This window comes from Leptodactylus fuscus, chromosome 3 (assembly GCF_031893055.1).
Source record: "Leptodactylus fuscus isolate aLepFus1 chromosome 3, aLepFus1.hap2, whole genome shotgun sequence".
In the NCBI taxonomy this organism is placed as follows: Eukaryota; Metazoa; Chordata; class Amphibia; order Anura; family Leptodactylidae; genus Leptodactylus; species Leptodactylus fuscus.
Window position 1 is genome coordinate 162952259 of NC_134267.1, and position 12657 is coordinate 162964915.

At 40.7% G+C, this 12657-nt stretch overlaps 1 protein-coding gene across 9 annotated transcripts in view; it reads left to right on the forward strand.

Moving 5' to 3' along the window:
* Positions 1-12657, forward strand: part of TNIK (TRAF2 and NCK interacting kinase) — a 222501-nt gene that overhangs the window by 101644 nt on the left and 108200 nt on the right. For all 9 annotated transcript variants that reach the window (XM_075268688.1, XM_075268680.1, XM_075268682.1 and 6 more), the window contains exon 3: positions 7777-7833. In XM_075268688.1, the coding sequence (XP_075124789.1) occupies positions 7777-7833 (57 nt within the window). The remainder of the gene's footprint in view (positions 1-7776; positions 7834-12657) is intronic.

Genomic DNA, 12657 nt, shown 5'->3' on the forward strand with positions numbered 1-12657 from the left:
TAATTCTCCATCTACTATCTTGTCTTGTAAAACTGCAGTTCATTTATTATGAAGGTTCTGTTTTACTCCATAAATTTTAGTTTATATGTTGCAAACTACACTCACCGGCCACTTTATTAGGTACACCATGCTAGTAACGGGTTGGACCCCCTTTTGCCTTCAGAACTGCCTCAATTCTTCGTGGCATAGATTCAACAAGGTGCTGGAAGCATTCCTCAGAGATTTTGGTCCTTAATGACATGATGGCATCACACAGTTGCCGCAGATTTGTCGGCTGTACATCCATGATGCAAATCTCCCGTTCCACCACATCCCAAAGATGCTCTATTGGATTGAGATCTGGTGACTGTGGAGGCCATTGGAGTACAGTGAACTCATTGTCATGTTCAAGAAACCAGTCTGAGATGATTCCAGCTTTATGACATGGTGCATTATCCTGCTGAAAGTAGCCATCAGATGTTGGGTACATTGTGGTCATAAAGGGATGGACATGGTCAGCAACAATACTCAGGTAGGCTTTGGCGTTGCAACGATGCTCAATTGGTACCAAGGGGCCCAAAGAGTGCCAAGAAAATATTCCCCACACCATGACACCACCACCACCAGCCTGAACCGTTGATACAAGGCAGGATGGATCCATGCTTTCATGTTGTTGACGCCAAATTCTGACCCTACCATCCGAATGTCGCAGCAGAAATCGAGACTCATCAGACCAGGCAACGTTTTTCCAATCTTCAATTGTCCAATTTCGATGAGCTTGTGCAAATTGTAGCCTCAGTTTCCTGTTCTTAGCTGAAAGGAGTGGCACCCGGTGTGGTCTTCTGCTGCTGTAGCCCATCTGCCTCAAAGTTCGACGTACTGTGCGTTCAGAGATGCTCTTCTGGCTACCTTGGTTGTAACGGGTGGCTATTTGAGTCACTGTTGCCTTTCTATCAGCTCGAACCAGTCTGGCCATTCTCCTCTGACCTCTGGCATCAACAACGCATTTCCGCCCACAGAACTGCCGCTCACTGGATGTTTTTTCTTTTTCGGACCATTCTCTGTAAACCCTAGAGATGGTTGTGAGTGAAAATCCCAGTAGATCAGCAGTTTCTGAAATACTCAGACCAGCCCTTCTGGCACCAACAACCATGCCACGTTCCAAGGCACTCAAATCACCTTTCTTCCCCATACTGATGCTCGGTTTGAACTGCAGGAGATTGTCTTGACCATGTCTACATGCCTAAATGCACTGAGTTGCCGCCATGTGATTGGCTGATTAGAAATTAAGTGTTAACGAGCAGTTGGACAGGTGTACCTAATAAAGTGGCCGGTGAGTGTATATCCTAATACATGTGAAGATATGAAGGTGCAGAATATTTTTATGCTAGCGCTGACTGTGCTTGGGGTATCGCTGCTGAAGTTATGGGTTCAAGTCTGACTGGAGGCAACATCACCTTATCTGCAGTATGAATGTGTTGGCGTGAGATTCTCCCCGGTAGTGTGATCTCATTTGTGTGTTATGCACGCTAATAAACCGTATTGGTAGGTGAACTGACTTTCTACATATTTAGGGTTAGTTGTTTTTTTTTTTTTTAACATTAGAAGTTTTATTGAAAGTTTTACAAATTTTACAAAACCAGAGGGGGAGGGGGGGGGGAATAACGTACAGAGGTGTCAAATAATGGCAAAACTTGGGGGAGAAAGAAGGGGGGGTGGAGAAGGGGGAATTGCAAGGTGGGAAATGAACAAGAAACGGGCAAATGCTCTGGCGCAGCAGATCTGAGATTTAGGGTTAGTTTTATATGTATGAGATGGGGTAAGGTCTTGTATCAGAAATTACAATGTGTATAGTGCTAAAGAATGTTTTGGTATAAATCAAGCAGCAGTGAATAAACAGTTGCCACATACTGACATTATAAATGCTACGTTCCTTCCTAGACTGTTCCCATTGTCGCAGAATTTCTATGTAAAATGGCCACATATCAATGACTTATGTGCTTTCTTAAACGCAGTGAGCAGTATGCCATTTTAAAAATGCCCCCATAGTGGCCAGACATGATATAATGCCCCATATCTGACTCCACATGGTATAATCGTTATGGTGTTTGTGCTAATTGGCACAGTTAAATATATATATTGTGTTTTTATTGTACTATTTGGTGATATTGGAGAATCTTTAAAAATCCAAACATGTTTTTAACATCATAGTTGTTTGATTTTGTACTTATTTTAATGTTCTATGGTGTCAGAAGACAGACTTAATCTGAGTGTTCTGTGTCCGTATTAACATTGGAGAGGCATCAGTGTCACCGCCCTGAACTATTGGATAGGTTAGAAGTATGTTTGATAAGAAACCCCGTGCCGCAGAAGTATTTTGTATTGTATTTGTAGACACCGAAAAGATTGTAGCAGTTTGAGCCAGCTCTTCTATTGCAGGTTGTATACTGGCAGTCCCTAGTGCCACAAAGGCTGTATTGGCTTGCTATTTGTGACTTTGGATGTAACTGGCCCGCAGTAATCTCCTAAATGAGAAATGGAAACCCTGATTTTAGTGAATTGTAGAAGGCTTCGTGCTGTCCGTGGTGCTGGCAGTTGCCAGAATAAGTGATGCTTAAGAGCCAAATCGTCTGCCAGTGTAAAGAAAAGGGGTGATTTCATCAAAATGTGTTTGAAAAAAATAAAAAATAAATAAATAAATTCATATAAATGAGAGGGCTTTGTCCAGATTGTTGTAACTTATGCCCCAATTGTGAGATATCCATGATCTAGATTGGGGTGTAGCTAGAGGGGTGGAAAGGTAGTGATTGCTACAGCAACCAGGAGCCTATATTAGAAGATACCACATGAGGGCCACAATACCAAAAAATACCACAAGAGGGCCTTTCACCTCCTGAGACACTCGCTGTTTTATATACCGCTAGAAAGCCGACAGTGCACTGAATTCAGCACAGTATCGGCTTTCACGTTCTGTGCCCCCGGTGAAGAGCTATCGGTGCCGATACCGTAGCTCTTCACTGCCAGAAGGGCGTTTCTGACAGTCTGTAGCCCCTCCACACAGTAGCATCTATTGCGGTAGCACAGTAGCATCTATTGAGGAGGGGCGTTCCTTACCGCCCAGGGATGACACTTAGTGGTGAGGAATGCCTCCCCTACTCCTGATAGTACTTGTCCATAGATGAGTACTGGGGGGGGCGTTGCTCTCCGCTCAGCATCATGGCTGGGCAATAAGGAACATCCCCTATCACAGTACAGCGCAATAGACGCTACTGTGAGGAGGGGCGTTCTTGACAGACTGTCAGAAACGCCTTTCTGACACTGAAGAGTTACGGTACCTGCACTGATAGCTCTTCACTGGGAGCACAGAACGGGAAAGCCGATGGTGCACTGAATTCATCACACTGTCGGCTTTCTAGCGGTGTATCACACCGCATGTGCCCAGAGGACATGAAAGGTCCTCTTTAAATGGAAGCCCTGTTACAGATTTCCTATTGGTGCCCAGGAACTTCAAGTTATGCCTCTGATAAGGTGAAATTACCTGTGTCACATTTAATTTGGTATCTTGTCATGTGAGTGGTAGCCAGTATTGGATAATGTTTTTCGGTTCAGATTACTTTTATACTTGGTTGCAATTGTGCATTTTCAATATAGCAGTTCAGACTATCGATGTGATGCAAGAAAGTATGAGATTCTTTTGGTTTATGGGTTTATTCAGACAAGAGCTCCACAGTAATGCAGAATTGAGAATATCACTTTAAAGGGAGTTTACCACCTACCCCAATCCTATTCAACTGCCACCACCCTGTTAAAGAGCGCATTGCACTGCCTCTCAGTCGCCTACCATCTCCTATCTGCATCAGCCTGTGCAGTGAGAGTTGGTTTTACCACTGCTATGACATTATCCACCCTACTTACTGTATATACTCAAATATAAGCCAACCTGAATATAAGCCGAGGCCTCCAATTTGGCACAAAAAAACTGGGAAAACTTATTGACTCGAGTATAAGCCGACGGGGGGAAATCCACCATTGCAGATAAAAAGTCTGGTCATGTGCGTTGCACCTTAGTAATTCCATGTACCTCATAGAAATAGCAGTTAACCCCATCATGTCCCTCACACACCCTGTGTGCCTCACATAAGAGGTACTGATATGTGGGACATATGGAGGTAATAATTAGGTATCTTCATAATTAAGGTCCTTCATTAGTACCCTCATGTGTCTCACATATTAGTAACCCTTATATGGGGCACACAGGGGTTAATATGAGGGACATGATGGGGTTAACTGCTATTAATGTGAGGCACATGGAGTTACTGAAACTAAATTAATAACCCCAAATGCCTGACATTAATAGGCAGAGTAACTAAAGTGTGTGTCACTTTACTGTAGCTTCCTCTCCTCCATATGATAGACATCTTCTATAAGACACAATGAATCCTGGCCACTGACTTATCTGCAGATGTTACATACCAGCGGCTACAGGACCTTCTGATGACATCACAGTCACGTGACCTCATGACAAGCCCAGGTCCTTCCAGTTTTCTGTGCTCCGTGTACCCTGACTCGAGTATAAGCCGAAGGGGGCTTTTTCAGCGTGAAAAAATGTGCTGAAAAAGTCGGCTTATACTTGAGTATATACGGTAATTATGGAAAGTCCCCTTGAGGACTGGAATGGAGCGCCAGTGTACTTGCATGACCCGCACTCTATTCACTACTGTGAACGCTGCAGGTTGTTCCAGGTCTTTGTCCCCGGACCTGCTGTTCACCTTTGTGATCGGGCTCCAGGCGATTAGACGCTTATCCTCTACCCTGTGTTGGGATAAAGTATGCATGGTGGCACAACCCCATTCCTCAGTAGGCAGCCTTTAACAGGACACCTGGAGCTGAAGGTCTGCCCTTAGTTCACCAACCACCTCATTTACATAAGACTTTATAGTTGTGTTTTTTTTTTTTTTCTAATCCACAAAAGTGACATATTAATCGAAAGATATGTTGTTTTTTTTTTCTCTGTAATGTGTAACATGGTGACAATTGAATATGCTTGGGAGAGGTGGTAGACTGCCTTTCACTGCAATGCATTCATTTACTAACACAATCTTATGCAAAAAGCTTAGAGATCATCTTTGTGTATTCATATTTAACAATAACTATTTTTATAACTAATCTGTCTCATAATTATAACTATAACCCAAATTTATGAGCTGAACCTATGAATCAATATCTAGTAGCTAGTCCACTCACATATAAGAATTCAAGCTGGAATGCACAAGTTCTTGGCAGATTTAGTAAAAATTGTTTTTCAAGTAATTTCTTTCCAAATGATGGGAAGGGCTTTGTGAGTGTTAGAACTTCATATGTGAGCCAGATCCCATTTTCAAAAATATCCTGTACGCGTTCTTTGGAAAGCAGCCACAATAAAATCATGGATGAAGAAACACATATGGGCAAATCTTGCACGGTTCACAACATATCAGCTGGCCAAAGACTTAACCAAATATTGTTGAAACAAAACCCCTTTCTGCTCCTTTAATACATATAAACATGTTATGCAATTTTTCTTTTAAAAGATTCCCTATAATTTTTGCAAGGAAGCTGAGATACAGACCTCCTTGCAAGGTAGCCTTTTGTTGACCTAGAAAGGTGACAGTAAGATTTATAGGTGACGGCATATGTGCCTTGTAGCCCTGCCATCCAGAAGGTCAGAACATTCTTGCTGCAGCTCTGTACTGTGTATTCGCTGCACTACAACGATTTTATAGCTCAGTAGTTCTCATTGAAATTGAGTATATCAAACCCACCAAAGGCAAAACTTGAATCTCCTGGGCTCTAATGGAAAATCTGTATTGGGGCCCCTACCTACTTTGTGTCATTTAGAGTAGTGGTATATTTTATGAGGCAGAGAGACCTTTGAGCAGGTCTAACAGGGTCTAGGGCTTTATAGTGGTTGCTCCTTCTACATCCCTTACAGCTACTGCCCTGAAACCCACACAAACAGCACCTATTTATGAATGTCATGATTGATATAGAAGATGGTCTTGTAGGCTAGAAGCTTTCTGTCTCACGATTGTCAGGTAACAACTGGGAATAGACGTCTATAGAAGAGGAGTGGACAAGAGTTTAATGAGTGGCGCTGGAGCTAAGTAGGAGGTTTCAGTCTTACCTTAAGTGCCATATTCACATCACTGCTGCTCACTTTTATTTCTTTAGTATTCTATATGTTCATGCTGATACTGATCGAGAGAGGATAGTATACAGTATATGGGAGATTTCATACAAACTAGTCTCCATCCACCAGCTCTAAGAGAACTGAAAATTCTAGAGATATGATAAAAATGCAGAATACAAGTCATATAATGGTCGGAAATTAGTATTGTTCCTTATGTACACAAACACTGCTAATAATTTATGCAAGATTTCTTAAATAATTAGGTATGCTATAAATTGACTTATCAATTTTTCAGGTAGCTGATACCCTTCATGCTACCAGGCAGGTAATGGTGGTAGAAGTGTGCCAGTGTTGCTTTTAAGCGGAGAAGAATATGCACCATGAAACTGAATAGATAGCAAACCTGCCACATGTTTGAAAAATGTCTGCTAACTATAACCCATATATAAGCCTTTTCTGTACACTCCTCTTGCTTTGGAGGACTTTGCAAATCCATTGCATGGATTGCACAGTGTTTTATATATGCACTGCTCCATCTTCCTTAGTGGTTTCGTTTCCTGAGGGCAGCATGCAGTAGGGTCAGGGATGTTTGTTGTAGCTCTATGTCTAATCGGTATGTGTATTGTGGCTAAAATAAATGCTCATTAGTTCAAGTACTGTGAGCAAAGAGTCTGTCCTCCTGCTGCTGATGGACAGCTTTAAACTATATCACTGTGTCTGGAAGCAGAGCTATTTTATTTCTGAGGAGACTGTGGGTTTTCTCAGTACTTCCTTATACCTTATAATAAAAGGTTGTACAGGTAGTTGTAAAGGCGAGGAATTATGGCAGCTGTATGAGTGAATCCTGTCTGCAGCAAGCCTTCCCAGCATCAAAACAAGGGTACAGCACAGACATGAGCTAAATAAAAATGATAAAGTACATACTGATCTTTGGCATCACCTGATGAGCGCTGAACCAAATATAGATCCAGATTTTTTTAATATCTTGCAAAACTTATTTAACTGTATTTTCTTTTATTTAGTAGTTGATAAATGACCAGTGACCTCTTGTTTTGTTCGTAATAGACGTTTCTATGTTGCTGCAGCATAAAATATTTGTGTTTTATAATAGTCGATGTTTCATATATTGACCCTGATCATTCATTCCTGTGAGCTGCATGTTACATTTCCATGTGGGGCACATATTGACATGTGTTTGTGTCATGGAATTGTATCATGAGACCACTTCCATTGTACAAGTTTCAAGAAAAGTCAAGTGTAATACTGTAGAATAAGGTGTTTTGAAGTTGGTGAGTTTTTATATTTTTAATTTGTTGCAATCTGGAGCCTAGGTACAGAAGAAATGACCCTTACACTGCTTAGTCATGTAGAAAGCAGCGGCTGACTCACTGATCTGTAAATGGCCCTGCACTCAATTCTCTTTGTGTCAAGATGTCAACAAATCTGCTTATTTTCTACAGTGTAGCAGAGGCTAATCTATCATAGAAGTGACTGCAAACCTGCCTATGATGGAAAACCCAAATGTTTAACTTGCTTGAAATATAAAGTACGGTACTCTTTCAAACTGCAATGCTTTGTTACATATGAAGTATGTATTTTATATATATATATATTTTTTTTTATTACAGGGTCGTCATGTTAAAACTGGGCAGCTTGCGGCCATTAAGGTCATGGATGTCACAGGGGTAATGTATCTTTCATTTACTTACTTCATATCTAAAATAATACATACTGTTTTTCTGTTAGTGTCTTTTTTTTCTTTTTAATTTGCAGCGGTTACTTTTGCAAACTACGGTTGCAGCCATAGAATAAAGACTATAAGTACCATAAAACAGTTTATTGGATACAGCATAGTCAGCACAATAACACATTACACAGAACAAGGGGGGACAAATCTGCTTTAGTACAAGTCAGTCTGAAGGCCTAGATTGAGTACAAAATGGCTACAGACCGAAGAATGCATTCCAAACAATACAGACCCCAGACCAGACCTATAGTATTCTGGAATCTCCGTATAAATACAGACCCCAGGTCACTTACACTATTACAGGCACGAGACCAGACCCCCTAAACTGTTAGAGACTCTAGAACAGAAATATAACCTTCAATAAATATAGACCTCCAGACTAGATGCTTAAGAAAATACATAGTCCAGACTAGACTTAGCTGTATAAATACAGACCCCAGACCCCAGAGATAAACACTGATCCCAAAGCCAGGGGACTATGGTTAAGGTCATCTGAAATATAAGTTGGTATGATTTGGTGGATGTTCTTGTGAATTTTAATCATGCATCACTAAAGACTGCATTAATTTTTCCCCAAAATCTGGATTGAATATACATTGAGAGAGGGGAAAGCCGAACAGCTGATTTCCGATGTTCATTCTTGGAGTTCAACTAAGTAAAAACCTAAACCAGACCATCTAAGCCTAAACAAATACAGACCCCAAGTCAGGACCCTAAATAAATACATACCATAGACCAGACCCTCTAAGTAAATTCAGACTGAAGACCAGATTCTCTTACAGGGAATATATCACCATTTTTTATGTATTAAAACCAGATAGTGAAATATCATTGTTTTGTAATGTTTTTATTTTCTTATTGCAATTTTTTTTATTCTGTTTTCTATACTTGATTATAGGGGCTGCCATATTGCTTGACCCAATCCTCAGCTTTCTTAACACATTACAGCAGTCTAAGGGCTCGTTCACACGGGGGGTAGTGGGGCAGATTTTGGCACCAAGAGTGACACGGGGAGCCGCATCACTCTCGGGTCATAACCCGCCTGCCATGACCGCCGCAGTCGCGGCTTCCCCCTTCGGAGTCAGCTCAATTGAATGGGCCAAGTCCGGAGGTTGCCGCCGCGACTCAGCGAGCCACGGAATCCGCCTGAAGAAAGGGCAGCTCGCTTCTGTTATGTTATGTTGCTGCTAGCGGTCTTCATAGACCACCATTATATGGAGTTGGATTTTGAGGCGAAATACGCTCTCAAAATCCACCTCCTTGCCCCCGTGTGAACTAGCCCTTAGAGTCCATTCACACAGAGGAAAATGGTGAAAAAGAAGCCTCCCATTGATTTCAATGGGTTCTGCTAGCTTTTTTTTCCACTAGCAGAAAATTCCACACCATTTTCTTCTGTATGAATGGACCCTAAGGGCTAGTTCACATCAGCCTCCATAGCCCTGTGTGAACTAGGCAGCAGTAGACTCGAGCCGATTCATTGAGGTCTGAGAGATTTTTTTTTTTTTTTTTTTTTTTTTTTTTTTGTAGTTCACGTAGAGGTGGAGAACATAAGCTGTTAAATTGTCTCTTGTTACTAGTGAATGCAATCAAGGGTCAGCGTTGTACTCTATAGAGGTGCTATCTTCTATAGTAATCCTGTTTTTATTGTCTGTGACGTAAATGAGGAGACTCAATCAAAACTCCTACTAGAGTAAAACTTGCAGTATTTAGTACTTTTTTAAATATGTAGATGATATATATACAGTATATGTACAGTATCGAAAATCTTGGTTTAAAAATGTAAGTAGTTTTGTGGTGACACATACCTTTTAAAGGGGTGTTCCTATCTCGACCAAACATGGCCAAGGTAGGAAGTGGCTTCTTCTCCTAAATACCAGGTTGTTTCAGTAACACCCACAGGGGTAAATAACTGGAATAGTAACTGCATAGCACAGCGATTTCCTTAAGTTTGCGACTTGCAGAAACTGCATAGTTCATTGTGCGCCACTGTCACTCTAACTCCTATTTTCCACCAGGGTAGTAAAGGAAACCATACACAGCAGCCATATTCAGCTGTCTCTGTAAATCTTGACTTCAGGGAGGTAGAAACAGAAATAATCTCATTTCAGCCATGAAAGTCAGAGACAAGAATGCCTATTTAATGAATACAGACACAAGGCAATTCACTCTCTGATACACTCCTTGGTGGAGCCTTGTTACTCCAACCTCTAGCTTCAGGACCTGCACAGGTATGGACATGTTACCATGTTAATTTAGATAGTGAGCCATGTTTTGGACAGTGTTTTGGACAGTGTTGACTATATGTCTGTAAAGCACTACAGAATATGATGGCATTATATATGTAAGCAATGACTACATGTGTGCAGGTCATCCCCTCCTAGACACACGTGTAGGGACCATTGCAGTATTACCTTGTTGCTTTATGTGATACAGCAACTAAACTGTAATGTGTTTCACGATTATGCTACCCCCAAACCTAAACCTTTAGAACACTATTTCAGTCTACCTTATTAATATAATTTCTTTGAGAAATGCACCCATACCTATCCATGTATTTTTTTTCCCCTGTGATTCAAGGTCACTTTGATAGATGATTAGTCAGAAGATCTACTAAGAGGCCATCTTTTACCATGTTATGCTTAATTCTTCTTTAACAGCGTTTCTCTGCTTGGCACAAAGCATCTGTAAATTTACTTAAACTTTAGTGCAGATTTGACGTGCAGAATGGTTAAAAAGTGAAATAAGTTTTCTATTGTAGTTACAACTTCCAGACTGCTGCCTTTATTCTGAATGAGGATATTCACAGCTGATGACAGTAGTTCGATGTTCCACCTAAACATTGAAATGTTTTTTGTTATCTTTTCCTTGTTTTATCTGGATAGCCTTTAGATAAGGTCATTGACTTGTTCCAAAATAAACATATTAACACGGAACATTCCGCAGAAGTATTGTTACTGTGCGAGAAGCAGGGAGGTGTGATGAGAAGTAAGCATGTCCTGTATATGGAGGACAACACTCTGGAATGCTGGCAGGAATGTTACACTACATTGTGTTGCAAGAGCTTCTTTCTTTTATATGTTTTATTTGTTGGTAATAGAATTCCTCTATTAAAGGGGTTGTCCTCCCTAAATTGATTTTTTTATACTGATGAATGTGATTTATTTAAAGATAATGTCAGCGCTATCAAAGGTGCACGTAGGTATAGGTGGCACTACTCATACAGAGATATATATCTGCACGGGAGACAAAAAAACGCTAAATGTGGTGGTGCTCTAAGTCTAGAGTAAAGAAGCATGTGAAAAAATAAATAGAAAGAATTGCTTGGCACTCACCGAAAATAGCGTAAAAAGTTGAAACTTTATTGAAGAATGTCCATACAAAGTTTTAAAAGCGGGAGGAGGCACGCTCAGCAACCGGGCGACAGCTGTTTCGTATACAAAATATACTTTTTCAAGCTCGTTGGTCTCTAAGAGCGTGCTACCTTCTATTTATACTGGTGCAATCACATACACGTCAATCACATTTGTCTATTAACTCTTACATGTCTGTAACAATTTTAAATACATAGAATAACACCTCCATAATAAAAACACTTCCATGTGTGAACAAGACCCAAGTTTTCAAAATTACAGCATTGAATAAAGTTTATAAACACTTTTAATAAACTTTTGAGAAACTTTCAATATTCAGAAAAAGAGCTAGAGATCCATGGAAAAATATCCATAGAACTCTATAATGTCAAATCAACCAATGAGGAGCCTGCCGATAGTAGGCTCCTCCCCCTGGAGGCGTGTTTAACAAGTCGGACTTGAAGGAGAACTAAGGCTTTTTCTATCTTTATTGTTATTAACAAACACCCATAGAATCCTTTTGGGTTAAATGAACCAATAAGGAGCCCGCCGACGGCAGGCTCCACCCCTTATGGGTGTATCCATATAGCCGAGCTTGAGGGGAAAAAAAAAGGGATTCTCTTACTATGGTCTAGATTCGACCAATGAGGGAACTGCCTACATCTGGCCCCTCCTTTAAGGGTGTATCCAAAAAGAGCCGGACCTGAAGGGAAACTTCACTGGTTTATTCTTATATCTATATAACAGAGACTCCGTATTTTGTCTAACGGCAGCTGACCAATGAGATTCCTGCCTACACTTCAAAGAAAAGCCGCCGACCAATAAAACTGGGAGCTACACAATGTAGAAAATCATAGCTCTAAAGCTCCTCCTCTTTTTTTGTTGAGGAGCACGGACCTGAAAGAAAACTACTCTAAACAAAAAAACCAGAGAGAAAATGCTCTTTTCTGATTGGCCCTCATTTTTTGAGTGTCAGCATTTTCTCTCTGGTTTTTTTGTTTAGAGTAGTTTTCTTTCAGGTCCGTGCTCCTCAACAAAAAAAGAGGAGGAGCTTTAGAGCTATGATTTTCTACATTGTGTAGCTCCCAGTTTTATTGGTCGGCGGCTTTTCTTTGAAGTGTAGGCAGGAATCTCATTGGTCAGCTGCCGTTAGACAAAATACGGAGTCTCTGTTATATAGATATAAGAATATTTTTTAAAATTTTTCATAAGAATATTTTTAATAATTTTTCATAAGAATAAACCAGTGAAGTTTCCCTTCAGGTCCGGCTCTTTTTGGATACACCCTTAAAGGAGGGGCCAGATGTAGGCAGTTCCCTCATTGGTCGAATCTAGACCATAGTAAGAGAATCCCTTTTTTTTTCCCCTCAAGCTCGGCTATATGGATACACCCATAAGGGGTGGAGCCTGCC